Source organism: Cyclopterus lumpus, chromosome 15, assembly GCF_009769545.1.
Source record: "Cyclopterus lumpus isolate fCycLum1 chromosome 15, fCycLum1.pri, whole genome shotgun sequence".
Classification (NCBI taxonomy): Eukaryota; Metazoa; Chordata; class Actinopteri; order Perciformes; family Cyclopteridae; genus Cyclopterus; species Cyclopterus lumpus.
The window spans coordinates 23,794,334-23,816,871 of NC_046980.1; the positions used below are offsets into that span (position 1 = coordinate 23,794,334).

At 44.0% G+C, this 22,538-nt stretch overlaps 1 protein-coding gene across 1 annotated transcript in view; it reads right to left on the minus strand.

Annotated features, from left to right (window-relative positions):
- Positions 1 to 255: 255 nt before the first annotated feature.
- Positions 256 to 22,538, minus strand: part of si:ch211-250c4.3 (uncharacterized protein LOC100535981 homolog) — a 33,282-nt gene continuing 10,999 nt past the window's right edge. Inside the window, exons 3-7 of the mRNA XM_034552176.1 lie at positions 12,479 to 12,640; positions 8,463 to 8,625; positions 4,710 to 4,837; positions 4,167 to 4,288; positions 256 to 1,967 (exon numbers count right to left, since the gene is read on the minus strand). Coding sequence (XP_034408067.1) covers positions 1,871 to 1,967; positions 4,167 to 4,288; positions 4,710 to 4,837; positions 8,463 to 8,625; positions 12,479 to 12,640 — 672 coding nt within the window. The 3' untranslated portion in view covers positions 256 to 1,870. The remainder of the gene's footprint in view (positions 1,968 to 4,166; positions 4,289 to 4,709; positions 4,838 to 8,462; positions 8,626 to 12,478; positions 12,641 to 22,538) is intronic.

The window sequence follows — 22,538 nt, forward strand, 5'->3', positions numbered from 1 at the left end:
GCAGTTAACACTTATTTGTTGCTTGACTCAGTTTGTCATCAAAATGTATTTCATCAGGTTATTCTGTAGAGAGAGAAAATATTGTTAATTTTACCATTTTCTTTTGTACTCGAACCAACGAGGGGAGTGTGATTTAGTGATTATGCAATCGTGTCTTGTTAAATGTTGTGTCTTTTGCTCTCTGTTGGCCAACAATGTGTGTATATATATATATATATATATATATATATATATATATATATATATATAGCCAACTACATATACGTACAAAGTGGTTTAAGGGTGTGTTCAGACTAAATCTAAATCACACTGGACTGCATATCAAGTCAATGCAAAGACACACGTTTATGCATATGGTTACAACTGAGACAAAGATCTGAAATATTTCACCTTTGAGCTTATTATTCTGAACAATCCTGATTTTAGTTATTGACAAAGTCAATCAGGAGTAAAACAGCAGGAAGAACCAGTTCCGTAAGTTTTGAGAACAATCGATGCTATATTGCTCACTAGCTAACGTCTGTACACCGGCCAACTGTCCAGTCTGAACTCACCTTAATCAGATTAAAATTACAACAGTTCAGGTGAGCTGCTGCTGTTCCACACAGTAACATATTATTATACATTACATTCTTTAGGTTCAAAAACCTTTTCTTCCACACAGATATATTGAAGGGTTCAATTGTTCTTCATGATTTGAATCTATTTTGCAACTCATAAGCCTAAAAAAACGTCTGATCTCATTCAGCTCAAGCAAGCAGTCCTGTTGGACTTGGATTCCAAAAAACTCGATTGAAACATTCCAGATCTTCATAATGAGAAGCATGACCTTTGGAATAGCATGCGTTTGGTTATTTGTTCTGTACTGCTTCTGGGATTCAGCCATCGGGGACAGAACGTGGCCTTTACAGCGTCGTATGAAATTATTACTAGTCCTCACCCTTTTCCTTTACTATGACTTATGAATCCTGTATCTTGTCTGGGAGATGACAGAGTTTCAGTATGTACCACAGCGCTTAATGTGTCAAACACAAGCTGTGCATTGAATAAACCACTTATACTTATACTTGTTTCTCCATAACATCCGGTCATCAGAGTTATGGGCTGAAGATGTTAAAGTGTATTTCTCCTGCGCTCCTCATACACATTATCTCTGCATGCACTCTGGTTATGCAAATCAGTAATTTGTCAATAACACATTTAAAACATTTATGACATGTTTCACATTAGTTGTATTGTTACAGATTTTGCAGCATCCTAATTTAAACCGATAGAAGTGTAAAGAGTATCAGCCGAGAATGTATAATGCAGGTCAATTGTGTCACAGTGTAGATCATTCCATACATGTAGTGGACTTATGGTCTTATTCATGGCAGCATCACTTATGCCTTTCATGTACACTGCAACACACAATTAATGAGTTTCACAAAAACACTCATTATGCCAAGGAAGATAACTCTGGAACTTTGAGGACGTCAACATTTAAATGAGGGCTTTTTCAGTGTTTGTACTGGGAAGACATCATCCTGTGATGTACACATGTATCTGAATACCTCCATGGTCACAGACTCATTGGGGTTCCAGTTCAACATGGCAGCAGTGCTACAGCAGCGCCCTGTGGTGGAGATTTACTCAAAAGCACCCGAGTTGCGTCTCTTTGCTTCGATACTCTTTGCTTCGATACTCTTTGCTTCGATACTCTTTGCTTCGATACTCTTTGCTTCGCCTGGACCCCGTTCCCTATATTTTCCCGGTTTAACAGCTTTTGCCGGAATAGAAACGTGAGGATTTGTTGATTATGCATGCTGGGTATTCTCCCAGACCTGATGCTAGACCTTTGGAGACGGCACTCATCGTCTTCCTGAATGATTTATTGTAGCCAAGGGAAGTCCAGTTTGCTCTGGTGGCCCAAGGCTATCATGGAGTTCCGGTTTCTGCAAGCAGGTTCCACGGGTTCCAGATCAGGCCTGTAAAGAAGAGGAGACAGAAATGACTGTGAGCTACAGGCTCTATACAGGGTTCCTGGTTGACATCAGGGCAGCTCAGCCTGGGAGTGTGAGAGAACATATACTGTCCGTGATTGCCACATAGTCAGAAGCGCTGCAGGAGGGTGGTGTTCTTTCAAATGAATCCTGGACTGCAGCCATATCTCACCATGACTGAGCTTAAATCCAGGGGGTAAATCTCCCACTCCTCCAGGCATACCTCCGGCCTGAGACTCCAACCCCCTCATCTGTCTGCTGGGTCCGTGCCAAGCCCCGGGCAGGACGGGGAGAGGCTGAGGGGCCGGCAGCCCTCCACCTCCCAACAGATTCCTACACTGCTCAACCTCTCAAAAAAAGGAAAGCCACAGTTCATCCACACTCAGACCCCACCTCTCTCGGTCAAAAATAATAGCTCCCTGTAAGTCGCCCTGCCAGGAACCCGTCACTCTCTTCTTCTTGCTCAACAGTCACTGAAGCTGTCACCACTTTTCCACGCCAAAAATGCCTTTCTTTCCCTCCACGCTGGCTTATTTTCACTGCAGTCAAATTACCGTCATTCTTTCTGGGTTTTTTTAGGTTTTCTTTATGAAACGAAGGAAACAGGCACGGCTCATTTTCAAGGGTTTTGCCATTTCAATCCAAATGGATGACCCATGCCTTTGTCAGTGAAATATCTGGTGACAGATTTAAGACTTTTCAATGTTCCATACTTCTTTGAATCTAGAATAAAGGGAAATCGGGATGAAATGGTTATACTTGTCATATCTTTTACCACACAATTAATCAAATATGACAATCTGTGTGTCTGAAATTTGAGGCGGTTTGGACATTTCACATCAAACTGACATTGTGTCAGAATGAAGATTTGTTGTGAAAGTCTTCAGTTTGGTTCTAAATCTATCATTAATATTCATCTTCCTTTCTGTTTAGAGTAAATCTAAATAAGACACCAAACAGTGTGGTATACACTTAAAGTACAAATCGTGTGATCCAGAATTAGCATAAGCAGCTCTATCAGTTAGCTGTTAAAAAAAATAAATGAGGGTATAATTTGAGGGCTGTAAAACCAAAAGAGAATCAACCCCGGAGACCACTCGCAGAAGAGTAAAAGTGGTGTCACATCGTCACCCTGAAGATGTACTAGATACCCTCATCAGCATCCAGCAGGATGGACAGAATCCGAAGATGCTTCTCTAACACGCAGCTGGAGTGAGTTTGCCTTTGTGACTCACCAGCTGCTGAACCAATCCATCCCCCTACAAGCAGGGGGAGGCAGTAAAGGAGGGAGGAGTAAAGGGGGTCCCCCGAACCGGAAGTGAGATGTGCAGATGTCCCTGTCTGAACAGGCCGGAAGAGGCATGCACACACGGGCAGCTGTGGCTCGGGATACGACATCAAAGCAGTGTCACATGATCACAGGGAGGCTGGGTGACATGGGAGGACACTGGGTCAGTTCACTGGGCCAACCTGTGGAAGATCGCGCCAGTCGGGCTCAGCTTCCTTCTCTGGGCATCCTATGACACCCTGCCCTGCCGCCGGAACCTCCATCAGTGGTTCAGTAACGAAGCGGTCGCCCCCCTCTGTGTACAGCAGACGGGCCAAAAACAACAACCGTGCCACCTCCAACAGTCCAACGGTGAAGTGGACAGGCAGAAATGTCCAGCAGGTAGTAACACCCACCTGTTCGGTCCAGCTGATTGACACAAATCAGTCAGTGTTCATCCCAAAGGTGTGTGATGGGGTTTAGGTCAGTCAAGTTCTTCCAAACAAAACTGGAAAGCATTTCTTTATGGACCTGGCTTTGTGCCTGCCCTCAACCATTGAGTCAACGGTCAAATAAATAAAATATATATATATATATTCAATTCAATTCAGTTTATTTTGTATAGACCAGAATCACAAATTATCCTCAGAGGGCTTTACAATCTGTACACATACGACATCCCTGACCTTTGACCTCACATCAGATCAGGAACAACTCTCCAAATATTTCATTGATTGAAAAGACCAAAAGCAGGCTTCTGCACTGGATGGATGCAAGTGGCCTACTCCAAAGCAGAAACAAACAGTTCCCTATAAATGGAAGTATGTGGAGAGGGGGTCATGGGTTGATGTAGTATTATGGTCCATACACAGTTTATAGCGATTACACAGCAAAGAAGAAAGGAGTGTGTTCCTCACATGTAGAGTTGTGGGCAGGACATCTTCAGTGAGTGGGAAGTCAGCCCCAGCCTGCTTTGGTTCCTCATCTTAGTTTTCCTCACCAGGTCTTTGACTCGGCCCCATGTGTAGTTTTCACTCAGCTGAACACAAAGACACACAAGGACGACCATTTAATAAGAATGGACTTTCAAGCTGTGACAAAGTGACTTCTAGACAAAGGTTCTCGAGACCTGCAGCGCCCACAGGCCGGCATGTTTGTTAAGGTGTGTTCAGACAGGAAGGGAAGGGTCATTCGTGCAAAGTCCGTTTGTGAAGTCAAATGTACCAAATGTCCATGAGCTGTACGCTAGCTAGCGATGGATGCACTGACTGCGTGTTTGTGGCCGCTCATCGGAAATCAAACGTGTTTGTGCTCCTGTCTTTGGACATTTGTGATGCTGCAATGCATTTTCAAGTCGTGCTCCATATGTCTTCACATGGACAGGTCCTTTGTTAAACACTACCAAGACATTGCAGAGTGTGATTCGCGCAGTGAGCCGATAGCTTGAGCACGTGACTCACCCTGCGCTGGGGAATGGAGAGATGTTCGGTGCTGTCCCCGAGGAAGGGGACCTCCCCCTCAGTGTAACTCCTTCGGTACAAGCCTCTCCTCCACAGGGGGACGGGTGTCCAACCCGCACTACTCGCGTCTGAAACACAAATCACAAACAGAGGGTAGCTGTGTGTGTGCGTAGCTGGGTTATGTTCAGTGGCAATTATTATCTAGTTCATGAGGCACGTATCTTATTGAACCCACAGAGGCCTAAAGGAGGTGGTCCCTGTGGACATTGGGAGTACATAGCACAGGAATTTGACACCAGAGACTGGAATTTGTGTTTCCTGTGGCCAAGAGCAGTTAGGCTTAGGTTTAGAGAAAAGATTGTGGTTTTGATTAAATATTAGACAATCCGTGTCACATGTACCCACTTACTCTAGTTTTTGGTTTTCTGAGGGAAAGTGTTGGTTCACATGTTGGATCCTTTGCTTGCATGTTGGAAAGGGAGTGATGACTGTTATGACAAATGGTGATGGAACTCAGCACAGGCCTGTTTCTGCCTCTGTTCTCCCACGTCCATGTAAACACACCTCCCCTCATCACGTGGGCTCGCAGTTTCTACTTATCACGCCGCTCTGCTAGACAAGGAAACGTATAAAACCGGTCTCCAGTCTCTCGTGTTGTGTGTGAAAGGCTACACATCAAATAAAGCATTGCAGTAAAAGCGCCAGTCAAACAGAACCAACACAAAGCCCCACTGAGATCGCCAATCACCTCACTGGCTATAAGAAGCAGAGCGGCATGAAGAACCAGAACCCAATGGAGTGTAACGTTCGGTTCCATGTTGAGTCACTCTGTTTGGCCCTGAGCTCCAGTGCACAAAGCACCGCTTTGAACGGCCTTGCATCCTGGTTAGTTATTGAAAGTAAATGTGTTTATTTCAATCCATGGATGCAGAGAGTCCCTCACAGAGCCGGCACACTAGCTTGGAGTCACGTCAACTAACCGCTATAAAACAGGATTTGGTGTGAGTGCAGCCGAAGTACATGAAAGTCAGTCGATACGCATTTGGAACATTTCAGAGTGAACTTTTACATTGGGAGGGCTGTGACTCACTCAGAGCAGGTTGTCTCTCAATCTGAACGCCGACAGTTCGATCTCCTCCAGTCTGCATGTCGAAGTGTCCTTTGGCAGGAATGTAAGTAACCCAATTCACTTTTTTCCTCCTGAAAGGGTTTTTTCTGTTATTTGGGAGTTTTTCCTGATCCTATGTGAGGTCAAAGGTCAGGGATGTCCTATGTGTACAGATTGTAAAGCCCTCTGAGGGGAGTTTGTGATTTTGGGCTATACAAAATAAACTGAATTGAATTGAATTTGTGTTTTGGCTTTCAAAATTGTTTCAATCAATGTTGTTGTTTTTGTCATTTATCTTGTTTCCTGTTTTAAGATGCTTTTGTTTTTAAGGCGGCTGACGGAGTTAAAAAGGAAGTCGCATTGTGCGCAGATTTAATAAATTCCATATTTTATTGTCATATTACACATTTTTACATATATAGATAACGTTTGTTCTCTGCATTTAACCCATCCTTAGGACCAGTGGGCTGCAGTGAAGCACCCGGGGAGCAACTGGGGGTTCAGTGTCGTGCTCAAGGAGCGGGGATCGAACCGGCGACCTTGTGGTCTCAAGATGACCACTCTCCCCATGAGCGTAAAGGGTACGGAAAATATGTTCGATTTAAATGCAAAACAGAGACGGTCATGGTATTAGCACTCCCCCGAAGAGGCACAAGGTTAGTTTAAGTTGTAATAAATGTCATAATTGTAATAACTGTATGTTTCAAGGAAATGAGCCTAAGTTTTGGCTGCTATATTAATGCTACCGAGGAGTAAGCTAACACATAATTATCGTTTTGTGCCTTTGTACACAGCTCTTACGTTGGTTTTGGAAATGTATCAATACATTTGAAATCACCAGTCAAGTGCAAGACCATCATTGGGAGGAATATGGTACAAAGACACTGAACACTGTGCCATTAGTATGTGTGTGAATGGTGAATATTGACTTATAGTGTACAGCCCTTTGAGTGGTTTGAAGACTAGAACGGTGCTATATATCTGTCCATTCACCATCGTCTTTTCCTCTTTGTCAGTGAATGCAACAACCCAAAAGTACCCCTTAACCTAACCCTAAGCCTTACCTTTACCAAAGGTTTTGCCAGGAGCCCTAAAGTGGTTCATCCTATGGTAACAAGACAAGTAACCTCTATTTCTAAGAGTGTACACCATTTAACCATGGCCCGGTCACAGCTATCCACTCCACTTACTGCACTAAGCTGGGCCCCCTTTCTCTGCTGACTTCTCAACCTCTTCTCCAGATGCAGTTTCCTGCCTATGAGAGGAAGAACTAAGGCATTTCAGATTCCACAGGACATCGTATGTTCCTGCCATGAGCAGGATGCCGGGAATTCCGCCTGCGTCCCATTTGAGTCATAATTTCATCTTCCCCACGGGACCACCCAGCTGTCAGCCACGGTGACCTGCTCCGAAAACAATAATGATGGCATGAAACTTAAGCGCTGCTCGAGGCTTTTAATAACATACCTACAGTAATAGATCCAATTGAGGAACATGTCAGGAAAACACTGAAATTAAAACATTAATACGCAGTTGTGCACGTGTGTTTGTTGACACATCCCACTGGGGCAGGTTATTAAGTGTTGATCCTACTAGTAATTAAATGCTAAAGGTTAAGCAGGGCTGGTTTCAGTGACCTCCAGAGAAAACAACGACTCTATGTCTCAGAGAAACAGTCTGTCCACTAAAGAATGAAGTGAATCTAGAGGAGTTACTTGTACTCACTTGTCCTTTTCTATCACACTTAGCCAGAGCACAGTGATTGAAACCTCCTTTATGGACGATTTTAGGAGTTCTGCGCCAGACGGTGAAAAGAAAAATGCAGCTGGTCTCCCAACAGACTTTTAATAAAGACGGAAGAAAGAAAAAGAGAGCACATTAATCCTGCTGTTGCTCTGAACTGGCTTCCCATTAAATGGTAAATGCATTCATATGGCAGTTTGCCTTCACACACACATTCATACACTGGTGGCAGAGGCTGCCAAGCAAGCTGTCACCTGCTCGTCAGGATCATAACTGATGCACATTCAGACACACCATTTGGGGTTCAGTATCTTCCCTCAGTACACTGTGACATGCGGACTGGAGGAGGACCAGCTCTAGCTTTGAGCTGCAGCCGCATTGCATGCAGCATCTAACATTCAACCAACATGTCTTCATTAAAACCTGATGCTGGTATTTGAACTGTTATTCAGGCCGGCATTTAGTTAATGCAGTACCTGTCTATCTTATTTAATTCTGAAGTACAATAGGTCAAAGATGAAGCAGGAAGTGGGATGAACATCGTTGGTACCCATCTGCAGAACATCAGTGATATTGGTGACAAGAGGTGCCTGCCAAAAGCCCAAAGGATATTAAAAGACAAAACCACAGCCGCTTCACCCAGGAGATGGCAAGATAGGATTTCATTGCAAAACCCTGTTCTACATTGGCAATAAATGAACCTTAGACCTTACATACGAATGAGAGTTTGGATGTATTTACATGCTTGTGTTACCTGTCTTGTCCTTGGGACCTTTGTTGCATACCCCTCATCGTACCCCTCTCTCTTTCCCCGTTTCTAGCCAGCCCAGAGGAAGACTGTCATTTATGTATAATGTCTTTTCTTTTTCCAGCAAATCAAGTAAAATATGCCACAACATTACCTCCTCTGGTCGGTACTAGTGGAAGCCGGGTGACCTCGTGGATGGTGGAGAGGTCCGAGAGGGTTCCACTGGGTGACAGACACTCACTTCTGGACTGTCTCTTCTGAATGTCCTGGAAAGCCATGCTGGCTGCACCACAGCTGCAGTGATGCTGGAAAAAGTCCTGTGCAGGAAGAAGACACAAACATGTCTCTATGATGTGATTTTAAATGGAAAGTTTCAAAGAAAGTCAAATAAATGTTCAAGACATATCGCTATGACAACGGCATCACTTGGAGGAGATTACAGCCGCGTTGAGACGTGTTTTCTTCGGCTCTTTTGTATCATGTTGAAACAGTGTAGGTGTACAGATGCATGACTTCATCATGCAATCCAAGTGGCTCATTATATAAAGTCAATTCCTGAATATTTCCCCATAATCTCTCCCCATGCTCAAAAGTAGTTCTCCTAAAGTGGAGGAAAGGTTCCAATGGGTCTTCAGAGCAACACATCCAAGTGCACATCCGCCTACACACACATTTCCCTCCTGATATCAACACAAAGAGCCCTCTCAGCTTCATTACATAACCACTACATTCATATTCCACGACTCATCATTTTGGGTATTCAGGGTTCGACCAGGTCTCCGGTATTTATTTATGAAGCATCTGATTACAGAATGAGGTAACACAATAAAAAACATGAACAATATCAATGTTCTTTTTATATATAATGGCTGTCAAGATGGCAGACCAAAACAAACAAACAGGGATTTGGTAATGTTGTATCGTGAATACATTTTTGGGATCATAACATATCGGGTGTGGACATAATCTGCAAAATGAGACCAAACTTTTTCATGGATCTCAGTTTTTGAGCCTCAATAAAGGGCAAAACGAGGCCTTCAGATTAGGCAGAACTTGTTTGTATCCCAGCTAGATGTTGATCCCGTGCAGCCCCACCGGGCAGTGAAGAGGAGTCCACGACGCTCATGAAATATGGTTGTGCTCCTTTTTATCTGTATGCTCATGACAACATCTACATTTACCAAATGTGTTTAGTTTACCAGATTACCAAAATTGAGCAAACAGTCTTTTCTGTAACAAGGAAGTATTCTATTCTTTTGATGATCTACAAAGAAACGCTTGATGATGGAAAGCATTCCTTTCAGTACCTTCAAGTAAGAAACTGTAGTATTAACACACAAGGAACTCCACATAGTGATGAGAGAACAGTCATGCAAAGATGTTCTCCAAGCCCATACAAGTCACCAGAAATACTAACAATCACATTGATACTTCATATTGTCACTGTGTTTATTGTTTCATGAGTCGTGATCAGATTAGTTAGTACTTCAGCACATCTGGACGTTTGTCGTGTCAAGTTATTCAGTAGACTGTTAGGAGCCATTGTTTATTCTTTTGTATCAATAAAGTTGTCTGAATGACAGTTATATTGATACATTTCTTTAACAGTTTACTGTTCATACTGTTTTTTGTGAAAGGTTTGATTCAATTGAAAATTCTATTAAATAGTTTATTTGGATAAAGGTTATCATGTGCTGCACTAGCATTAACAAGAACATTGTCAGACATGATGAGAAAAAACACTATTAAAATGAATTCACTCCCGTTCATAGCGTTACTTTGTGTTACTTTTGACGCTATAATACGTCTCCTTGATCTCGACTGACAGGGTCAAAAGTAAGAATGTGCAACGTCCATTCAAAGTCAAATTAGCTAGAAGTCATTGTACATATGTACAAAATAACACCTGGTATTGATACATCAATAATGTGTTCCTGTCTGTAACGTTATCTGTTGTTGTCATACCAGCTCTCCCTGCTCATATATTTATTGTGCATTTGTCATTTTGAGCCTTATCTTGAGCCTATCTTTATGGGAAGCACTCACACAGGAGTTTATCACATCTTTGGGGATTCAAAGGAGACACCGTGAGCCAATGACCCCGAACCCTGAAGCAAACGATAAGGCTGTTTGAGGTACTAAACAGTCAGTCAAGGAGGAACAGAAACAGCATGAATGATGAATGCCCTCTCCATTTGTTCCTGTCCGTAAATAACCAAAGAGACTCATACATCACAGCAGGAGTCAATACATAGATATGTTCAGTCTGGAGGTGGATGAAGGAATATTAGTTACAAATGAAAAGGTATGATGATTCATGAACTCTAAAATGGTGGTTGTATGAATTAAATATGTGTCAAAGAGCTTTTCTTCTCTCTCTCTTTGTCACTCTCTTCACTTGAAGTCCTTGACTCCTGCTGGCTTCAGCTTGTGCCCAAGTGGAAAGCTGTTCTGGCCTCTGAGCCCAAAACTGACTGCACTAGTGTCAGTCCAGGAATTCTGAATACCCTTGTTACTTAATATTGTGCCAAGTCCTTGAACTCAACATTCCCCTTGTTTAGTGAACCCTGAAGTGGGAAAGGAGTGATGATTACACTGCCACAAAAAGGTTCTCAAATATAGTATCAGATACTCAGATATGAAAAAATAAATCTTTTTTTAAGTTTTATTCTTAAAGCACAGCATATTTCCTCTTCCTCCTCCTCTCCACCCTTCCATTCTACATTCAGGAGGAAGAGGCGAGGGTCCCGTTCGTTTCCTCAAGAGGAAAGAAGCAGGCCCGGACCGGATCAGTCCAGCTGTACTCAATCACAGTGCAGCTTAACTGCCTCCACCATGTCCCCCACCCCCCCTCCCTCCATACAGTAACACACATTACAAGGACTCCACCGAGATCTCCTGGATCAACAAATGGAGTTCAGACAGGAAGACCAGACCCCTCAGCCCGCCATCTATTCCTCACATTCCTGCCAATCATTCCTCAGCATGCTCACTCATTGTTTACTTGCTGTCATTGTTCTGCACCGTCAATCATGACACCAGCTGCGCAGATCAGCTGATCCCCTCTATCCAATCAGCACAAGGAAACAATGACACGGCTAGCCAATCATCTTGGTGCTGTCTCATTTAAATATGACTGTCTTCAGTTCTTTCATGCTGCTGTTACGCACCCCTCCACCTCCCCATCTCCTCCACCTCCCAAACTCCTCCTCCTCCCCATCTCCTCCACCTCCCCATCTCCTCCACCTCCCCATCTCCTCCACCTCCCCATCTCCGCCCAGTCTCCACGGATCCATCAGCTTCATCAACTCATCATTCCATCAGCTCATCAGCACCAGGTCTGGACTCCACGGGGGGATCTATCTGGTTGTTGATCGGGGCGTCGGCCCTCAATTGCAAATCTCCCCATAGAGTCCAAGCGCCAAAGACTCTGAGACTTCATCATTTCATATCATCTGTTAACAATAAACATGCATCCTGTCTTTATCTAAACGGTCTCTCCCTGATTGAACTTCATCTGTGATGATGACGGCGTTTAAATGCATCATCCTATCTTATTTGAAATCCATCACCATCCTTCTGATGGATGTTTATCAGTTTGCCTACAGCGCCAATAGTAAAGTCCTCTGAGGCAAGTTTGTAATTTTTGATATTGGGCTGTATAAATAAAATTGAATTGGATTGAACAGAGGGTTAAGACGAATAGCCTTTCTGACCTCAGAACAGTCTAATGACCTTTCACCCTGCCTCTTCTCCCGCAATATAAATCCCTTCACATCCCACCACACCTCAGTCACCATTCGGACATAAGGAGATATGCTAACACATCCATCATTAGACTCATAACGTACAATAATGAAGACAGTGAGCAGGTAGTCCATGCTACCACGTGGAGCCTTGATTACAACCTCTAGCTCTACATTTCTAAAACACAAGAACACACTATAGATGTCAAGCACAACCTCCTCCACGAGTCCCACATACGCATCGCATGAGAACCCATAACGAGCACGGACACATTTCTTGGGAGACACATCAGCAACTCACAAACGATCAATGAAAGCTTTCACCTCATCCATGACTGTTTGGCTTGGCAGCACGGACACTCTCGGTTTTTCTCATACACCCTTTTCTTTTCTTTTGACCTCCACATTCCCACAAAGAACACACCTCTTTGGTCGTTGTCATCCTGTCGTCCTTTTGCAAGCTGCAGATCTGCCTCTGCAGCTGGAGGTTGGTTTCCTGCAGCTGGCCAATCTTCTCGATGAGTTGGCAGATGTGATCCAGATAACCCAGGCCTGAACCCAGAGGGTTGGAACTCGCCTGCTGAGCCTGCACAAACAGAGGGTGTGCAGGTTAATCAGGATACCAGGAGTAAGATAGAAGAAAGATCCAATCGTATTCATTAATTATTTAATATCAGACAATCACAATGATTTATTGTGTCTTACTGAAACCTGGCTGAGCCATGAAGAATATGTCAGCCTAAATGAATCAACTCCTCCAAGTCATATTAATACTCACATTCCTCGAGGCACCGGCCGAGGAGGTGGAGTAGCAGCCATCTTTGACTCAAGCCTATTAATGAATCCTAAACCTAAACTAAACTACAACTCATTTGAAAGCCTTGTTCTTAGTCTTTCACATCCAACCTGGAAAACATTACAGCCAATTCTATTTGTTATACTGTACCGGCCACCAGGTCCATATTCAGAATTTATATCTGAATTTTCAGAGTTTCTATCAAGTTTAGTCCTTAAAACTGATACGGTTATTATTGTAGGAGATTTTAATATTCATGTGGATATTGACAATGATTGCCTTAATGCTGCATTTATCTCATTGTTGGACTCGATTGGCTTCTGTCAGAGTACAGAAACCCACTCACTGCTTTGGCCACACCCTCCACCTTGTTCTTACATATGGCATTGACATTGAGCATTTGGAGGTCTTCCCACAGAACCCTCTTCTGTCAGACCATTACCTCATAACTTTTGAGTTTATACTCCCGGAGTATACACCGTTAGTCAAAAGTTTCTACACCAGATGTCTAACTGACAGTGCTGTAGCTAAATTTAAAGAAGAGATTCCTTCTGCATTTGATTCAATACCACGTCTCAATGTGACAGAGGACTCCTGTGCTAACTTTAGTCCGTCCTAGATTGATCATATTGTCAATAGTGCTACAGGCTCACTGAGAATGACACTAGACTCGATAGCCCCACTGAAGAAAAAGACAGTGAGGCAAAGGAGGTTTGCTCCCTGGTATAACCCTCAGACCCGTGACCTAAAGCAAACTTCACGAAAGCTCGAAAGTATATGGCGTTCCACCAATCTGGAAGAATCACGTTTAGTTTGGAGAGATAGTCTTAAAACATATAAAAAGGCTCTCCGTAATGCCAGAGCAGCCTATTACTCATCAGTAATAGAGAAAAATAAGAACAACCCCAGGGTTCTCTTTAGCACTGTAGCCAGGCTGACAGAGAGTCACAGCTCTGTGGAGCCGTGTATTCCTATAGACCTCAGTAGTAATGACTTCATGAACTTCTTCAATGAAAAGATTTTAACTATTAGAGGCAAGATTGATGATCTCTTGCCCTCAACCAGTGCCGATCTGTCCTCAAGTGGAGTGGCCTTGGAAACGGCTGTATGCCCTGGTGTATATTTGGATGCTTTTCTCCCATTAACCTAGACCAATTGTCCTCAACGGTTTCTACTTCTAAACCGTCTACCTGTCTCTTAGACCCCATCCCAACGAGGCTGCTTAAAGACGTGTTGCCTTTAATTGGCACCTCTCTGCTGGATATTGTTAATGTGTCTTTGCTAACAGGCAATGTACCACATTCCTTCAAAGTAGCTGTAATTAAACCTCTCCTGAAAAAGCCCACTCTTAATCCAGAGGTGTTGGCTAACTACAGACCGATCTCTAACCTTCCCTTCCTCTCTAAGATCCTTGAGAAAGTAAATCAGTTGTGTGACTTTCTACATCAGAATAGTTTATTTGAGGAGTTTCAGTCAGGATTTAGAAAACACCACAGAGACAGAGACAGCACTGGTGAAGATTACTAATGACCTCCTAATTGCATCAGATAAAGGACTCATCTCTGTACTGGTCTTGTTAGACCTTAGTGCTGATAAAGGACTCATCTCTGTACTGGTCTTGTTAGACCTTAGTGCTGATAAAGGACTCATCTCTGTACTGGTCTTGTTAGACCTTAGTGCTGATAAAGGACTCATCTCTGTACTGGTCTTATTAGACCTTAGTGCTGATAAAGGACTCATCTCTGTACTGGTCTTGTTAGACCTTAGTGCTGATAAAGGACTCATCTCTGTACTGGTCTTGTTAGACCTTAGTGCTGATAAAGGACTCATCTCTGTACTGGTCTTGTTAGACCTTAGTGCTGATAAAGGACTCATCTCTGTACTGGTCTTGTTAGACCTTAGTGCTGATAAAGGACTCATCTCTGTACTGGTCTTGTTAGACCTTAGTGCTGATAAAGGACTCATCTCTGTACTGGTCTTGTTAGACCTTAGTGCTGATAAAGGACTCATCTCTGTACTGGAACTCTGTACTCTGAAATTCATCTGGAACACCTTGGACATAGATGCTCAGATATATTCTATCGTACACATACTGCTACTAAGAGGAAACTAATTAAACTTGCTACATCACATAATAACCCCGACCAGGATGTTGTGCTTATGTGTCTGCTCACCCAGGAGCTACAGTTTGTCAACACAATACAAAAACTGGAATTTTAAGCAAATATCTATCCAATGATCAATATTCCTGAAAGCGTCCCAACAAAAGCAGGATGTGAGCTCGGTCGGGTCTTTACCCCCTCTTTTCCGTGCTGCTGACACTGTCCTGATGGAAAACACCGGCCAAACAATGGGCCAGCAGCCATAACAGGCTGGAGGACTGACATCACTCATTTCCTCTATTGGACACAGGCTCTTGACCATGAACCCGTTCCCATGCAACACTGAGCTTTCTTTTAGACTTTCATTGTGTCATCGTACATTATAGGATATTCATCATATTTGGAGCTGGGACAAATAGGATCTGCTAATTTATAGCTCAGAAATGTCTAGATATGTTTAGCTGAAATCAATATTTAAAATGGGATAGTTCACCCCCAAACCAATTAGGAAATATTTTCCTCTTATGTTGCCTGGTTTTGGAGATATGAGCCCTAGAGATGTCTGTTTTCTCCCCAATTGAATAAAACTAGGTGCCACTCAAAGAGACTAAAAATACAAACTTAACAGCAATGAAATCAAGAAACAATGTATGTTGATGCTATAGCCGATATCCCCAAAAATAAGCACCTCACACCAAAACAATCTTTTATTGTCAAATCTAAGATACACCTGCACGACATATAAAAGGAAACATATGTATTCATAAAGCTGCACTAATCCATATGTTTACATAAAAAATGGGTCACAAGGATAAATAAACCAACCTCCTCAGCTCTACAGAGAGTTTTAGCATCTTTTAGCACATGTGTGGCTTTGGTTCACTCTCTGCTCTCAGTGTTGGACACCAAATGCCGTTAATAGGTTCAGAGGGTTAATGTAATATCAGTTGCTTTTCCTTTTTTGTTGACTCCACAGAGCCTCTTTAGCGACCAGACCTCTCGTGTTTTTTTGGTGGCTAATTAAGATAAGAAAGGGTATTCCTTCCACGAGATGACCCTCACTTCCTCAGGGGTAGCTGATGATGAGGGGGAGGGTCTGTAACCAGAATCCCTTCCTGCTGAGACATGCACGCCATCAGGCCTGGGGTAGATCTTATCCACGGCCCCACGGAGACCACTGAGTGATCCAAAGCCGAGAATAGGGACTGAGATTTGGGAATGCCTAGTTGTGCGTGCACAACCTCATTTTAAAATGCAAACAAACACGCACACACCCTGCTGCACTTCCTCTGAGTTTCCCTGATAAAGGGCCAATATTGTCTCACATATGGAACTGACCACTAGGCCACTAGAATGGGAACATCAATGAATCAAGTTTTGATAATGCTGGAGTTCTCTGAGGTGAACATTAGTGGCTGAGTCGGATCAAGAATCCCATTTGTCCAACTAGTCTGAGGAGGAAGATCTTAAAAAGCCTTGTGGGTGGAAGAAAGCCAGCATAAATGTATATCCGTCATGTGTTTTCATCTGAGGGTCATTTATATGATGCAGCTCAGGAATATCTAAAGCCTAAACATCAGGGTCTTGACTCCAGAATCTGGAAGTGGGAAAGAAGGGGAAATTACTCCTGTCACTGTTGTACATGTGGAAGTTCTACAGGTTAGTTGACCAATGGCAATGTCTCAACATCGTTACAGGATTTCACAAAATTGCAGATAATTAGTGAGAACTAAACGTTCTAAAGAAGAGTCAACAGCCTTGGGAAGCTGTATTTAGGCTCTTCTGCATGATGACATGGTCACAATTACATAACCTGCTGATGTTCAGCTCGTAATGTCCACGTCTTGGCTACAGCAAGCTAAGCTAAGTTTGCATCATCCTCTCAACACGTCCTCCAACTCCTTCTGGGGTATGCCAAGGCAATCCCAGTCCAGGTGGGTTACATAATCTGTCCAGTAACTTCAGGGCCAACTCGTTGCTTCCCAATTGGGAATTCCCAGAAATACCTTCACAGAGAGTCCTGGCTCAAAGGAGCAGAGGTCTCAATTCTTCAAGTCTTCAAGCACCATCCAGTCTCATTCATGTCTGAATTTAACCTCATAAATTGGAGCGTACATCAAACATTTAACATTTATTAATTAGCACCAAGCACAAACTACAGCTTTAATGGTATAACAGGGGTCATCCTCTGGGGACCTTGCATGGCAGTCGGATTCTCGCAATGTTACACGATCACGCAGAAATCCATCTTGTCAGACTTCAAGTGACCCCTTTGGGTCCAGTACGCCAGAGTACAGACCAATCGGGGCGTGGCTTATGTGTGTGTGACGCGACACAGAGAGGCTGTTTGTTCTAGACAACAATGGCGATTACTGAAGAGGTTAGCCTAGATGCTGCAGTAGCATCCGTTCTATCAGAATCGGAGAGTATTTCTTCATTGGAAAAGATGTTTTCTCTCTTCTCCTGACTCGCTTTAGGAAGAGTTTGATTGACAGATGGTTCATCCAACCACCTGCTCAATATTTTTAAAAGGTGCCTTTTATGACAGTTAATGCATATATTTGTTAAGATGTTTCAGTCTTAACCAAAGTGGTGGCCGGACTAACTGACTGAGAGCCAATGTGTTTCAATGAGTGAGCATGTTATTTACTACAGTGGTTAGTTGCTAGAACTAGACTTGTTTTTTTGTAGAGAAAATCTGTTTCTGTTGTTTTCCCCTCCCATATTCAAAAGAAGAGCATGATAAGACAATAACATCCAAGGTCTATGTGTAAACTCAGGCCTTCTCTGACTCACTATCTGCCCCTGTAATGCTTTCCTAAACATGACCGTGTTGGAAAGGAATGGAGCACCAGATGTGTGAGCATCCAGATAGGGAGGAAGGTACGAGGTGAGCACGTAGGCTGCTGCTCCCAGCCGGACCCGTCTCAACACACAGGCCGGCTTTCTGGCCATCTTTCACAGGAAGCACCTGGGGACACTGTCCTGGAGCTGTCTTTCTGTCCAGTGTTGGACACTTTACTGGAGCTGTCCTTCTGTCCAGTGTTGGACACTTTACTGGAGCTGTCCTTCTGTCCAGTGTTGGACACTGTCCTGGAGCTGTCCTTCTGTCCAGTAGTGGACACTTTACTGGAGCTGTCCTTCTGTCCAGTGTTGGACACTTTACTGGAGCTGTCTTTCTGTCCAGTGTTGGACACTGTCCTGGAGCTGTCCTTCTGTCCAGTAGTGGACACTTTACTGGAGCTGTCCTTCTGTCCAGTGTTGGACACTTTACTGGAGCTGTCCTTCTGTCCAGTGTTGGACACTGTCCTGGAGCTGTCCTTCTGTCCAGTGTTGGACACTGTCCTGGAGCTGTCCTTCTGTCCAGTAGTGGACACTTTACTGGAGCTGTCCTTCTGTCCAGTGTTGGACACTTTACTGGAGCTGTCCTTCTGTCCAGTGTTGGACACTGTCCTGGAGCTGTCCTTCTGTCCAGTAGTGGACACTTTACTGGAGCTGTCCTTCTGTCCAGTGTTGGACACTTTACTGGAGCTGTCCTTCTGTCCAGTGTTGGACACTGTCCTGGAGCTGTCCTTCTGTCCAGTAGTGGACACTTTACTGGAGCTGTCCTTCTGTCCAGTAGTGGACACTTTACTGGAGCTGTCCTTCTGTCCAGTGTTGGACACTTTACTGGAGCTGTCTTTCTGTCCAGTGTTGGACACTGTCCTGGAGCTGTCCTTCTGTCCAGTATTTGACACTTTACTGGAGCTGTCCTTCTGTCCAGTGTTGGACACTGTCCTGGAGCTGTCCTTCTGTCCAGTATTTGACACTTTACTGGAGCTGTCCTTCTGTCCAGTGTTGGACACTTTACTGGAGCTGTCTTTCTGTCCAGTGTTGGACACTTTACTGGAGCTGTCTTTCTGTCCAGTGTTGGACACTTTACTGGAGCTGTCTTTCTGTCCAGTGTTGGACACTTTACTGGAGCTGTCTTTCTGTCCAGTGTTGGACACTGTCCTGGAGCTGTCTTTCTGTCCAGTGTTGGACACTGTCCTGGAGCTGTCCTTCTGTCCAGTATTTGACACTTTACTGGAGCTGTCCTTCTGTCCAGTAGTGGACACTTTACTGGAGCTGTCCTTCTGTCCAGTGTTGGACACTTTACTGGAGCTGTCCTTCTGTCCAGTGTTGGACACTTTACTGGAGCTGTCCTTCTGTCCAGTGTTGGACACTTTACTGGAGCTGTCCTTCTGTCCAGTGTTGGACACTGTCCTGGAGCTGTCCTTCTGTCCAGTAGTGGACACTTTACTGGAGCTGTCCTTTTGTCCAGTGTTGGACACTTTACTGGAGCTGTCCTTCTGTCCAGTGTTGGACACTTTACTGGAGCTGTCCTTCTGTCCAGTGTTGGACACTGTCCTGGAGCTGTCCTTCTGTCCAGTAGTGGACACTTTACTGGAGCTGTCCTTCTGTCCAGTAGTGGACACTTTACTGGAGCTGTCCTTCTGTCCAGTGTTGGACACTTTACTGGAGCTGTCTTTCTGTCCAGTGTTGGACACTGTCCTGGAGCTGTCCTTCTGTCCAGTATTTGACACTTTACTGGAGCTGTCCTTCTGTCCAGTGTTGGACACTGTCCTGGAGCTGTCCTTCTGTCCAGTATTTGACACTTTACTGGAGCTGTCCTTCTGTCCAGTGTTGGACACTTTACTGGAGCTGTCTTTCTGTCCAGTGTTGGACACTTTACTGGAGCTGTCTTTCTGTCCAGTGTTGGACACTTTACTGGAGCTGTCTTTCTGTCCAGTGTTGGACACTTTACTGGAGCTGTCTTTCTGTCCAGTGTTGGACACTGTCCTGGAGCTGTCTTTCTGTCCAGTGTTGGACACTGTCCTGGAGCTGTCCTTCTGTCCAGTATTTGACACTTTACTGGAGCTGTCCTTCTGTCCAGTGTTGGACACTTTACTGGAGCTGTCTTTCTGTCCAGTGTTGGACACTTTACTGGAGCTGTCTTTCTGTCCAGTGTTGGACACTTTACTGGAGCTGTCCTTCTGTCCAGTGTTGGACACTTTACTGGAGCTGTCCTTCTGTCCAGTGTTGGACACTTTACTGGAGCTGTCCTTCTGTCCAGTGTTGGACACTTTACTGGAGCTGTCCTTCTGTCCAGTGTTGGACACTTTACTGGAGCTGTCCTTCTGTCCAGTGTTGGACACTTTACTGGAGCTGTCCTTCTGTCCAGTGTTGGACACTTTACTGGAGCTGTCCTTCTGTCCAGTGTTGGACACTTTACTGGAGCTGTCTTTCTGTCCAGTGTTGGACACTTTACTGGAGCTGTCCTTCTGTCCAGTGTTGGACACTTTACTGGAGCTGTCCTTCTGTCCAGTGTTGGACACTTTACTGGAGCTGTCCTTCTGTCCAGTGTTGGACACTTTACTGGAGCTGTCTTTCTGTCCAGTGTTGGACACTTTACTGGAGCTGTCCTTCTGTCCAGTGTTGGACACTGTCCTGGAGCACCTGACTTGGTTTTGGTCCTCTCGTGAAAAAATAGACTACGTTTCGTCACATTTAAGTTGTTTCTTTATTTGTTGGTTAGTATAGTACTCAACAACAACAGAGGACAGAGGACATGGAGACAGAGGGAGGAGGACAGATGAACAGAGTAGAGGAGATGAGGCTCACGGATAAACACGGAGAGAGTGTCCAAGAGAAATCCCAAATCCCTCCGCCACGGACTACAGAGCCCCATTTAGGAGGGTAAGGAATTACATTATTAGCTGTGGAGTGATGATGACCATGGGGGCCACCCTACCTGACTGCCTGTCAGCAAAGTACACCTATAGAGTCTGTCATGCCGGGCCCCTAAAAGCCACTGCCACACACCATTACCTCACAGCGGCTCCAGGGAGCTATCAAAGAGCCTTTATCTGCGTAAATATGTGAGTCATTTGAGATATTTGACACGTATTTGATGCATCCAGGTAAGCCGCCAAGCTCTGGGTTTGGAAAGCAGGGGGGCGGGGGTTCGGATGAGACAAGAGCAGGTGGTCAGCGACAGTATCGCTAGAAACATCTCCCGTCCCTCTGCACAGATGAACAGGTGCTGCGTGACATGTGAGTCCATGAAAGCTGCCGAGCACTGTAACGTACGCACTCCCACCGTACTTCCTCTGTCTCTCAGGGTTCGCCCGGTGGGCCAGCCATAATAAAAGCCTCATCTTCAGAAGGGACTTGTTTTTAAAGATCTTTAGGAGGAGACGAGGAGGATGTGGTAGACCACTATTGGATAGATTGCCATGAGCTGTGGGACCAGCGCTCCGTAGGGTTCCCATTGGCCTGCCAGATGATTCAAGCATAAGATAACAATGGTTCAACGTAATATAAATCACTGCTTTTTTAAATTGTATTTTGTGTAAGCTATGGATGATGTTTAAATACGCAGGATCCCTCATGATCAATTATTTTTCATAATCTGAGTCAGACATCTTGTTGGGCCTGAGGTGTTCTGGAGAAACCATGAAATAGCTGCATCACTGCAGACACACTTTATTGTTATGAACCTGAGCCTGGGGCCCTTAAACAGTTGTTATTGCCCTTAAATATTGTCTATCTTGTGCATTTTTCATTTTATGTTTGTTATTTTGTAAAATGTTAAATGTTTGTAATTTTGTAAAGTTTTAAATATTATATAGGTGGAGGCTTCAAATAATCCCAGTTGGCTTTTTGTCTCTTCCTGCACTGTGATATTCATTTATGTCTGTTGTAATTTTATTGTTTGAATTGTGCAAATAAATAAAATAAAAAATACTCAAATATGTAACTATTCAAACTCTTTGTACCATTAAATAACTCAAATAACAAAAGGCCTTCAAAGCACTGTATTCTGCTTACTGTGTACTTCTACTCATTGTAGTACTACATTTGACCCGACAGAGAAATGTTACGGTTTACGTTGCTACGTTCAAATTCGACACAAGTTAAATGATGCATTATTATTTGTATTCTTCATGAAACCATCCAGCATCATCCAAACGTCAAGTACATGTAGTACATCGTGTCTCTGTCCCTCTGCACATGAAGTGAACATTTGAGTACTTTGACTGTGTGTATCAATATGTTATGATAGTTATGTGTTCAGCAACATCTAACAGCTGACTATGACTTTGCAGCTTCCACAGCTGTCAGGTGCTCTCTCCGTAGAGCCCACTTTGGTCTCTCCTTTTGGATGTGAACAGGAAAATATCTCCTTTTCTTCCTGTCACATGAATGGAACATGCCCGTGCAGTTCCTCCTGAATGAGTACAGTGGCTCTTTTGTCTTGTCCTGGCACTGGAAGAGGATTCAAGCACAGGACGGCGTCAGTGCTCTTGAAGTTAGAACAAAACTCTCAGGACTTCCATGTGTCAATCATACCTATAAATGCACAATGTAGTGACTCGTGGATCATATATACGTTGCAGTGAAAGAATGACCTGGTGACAGAGGGAACGAGTTTGAAGTGAGGGATGATGACATCACATGTTTTTGTGGCTCACCCAAAAGGGAGGAGCCATAATTGTCCTTATCAACAGTTTTGAATGCACAGCTCATACAATCACAGGACATGTGTTGTCCAACATGAACGC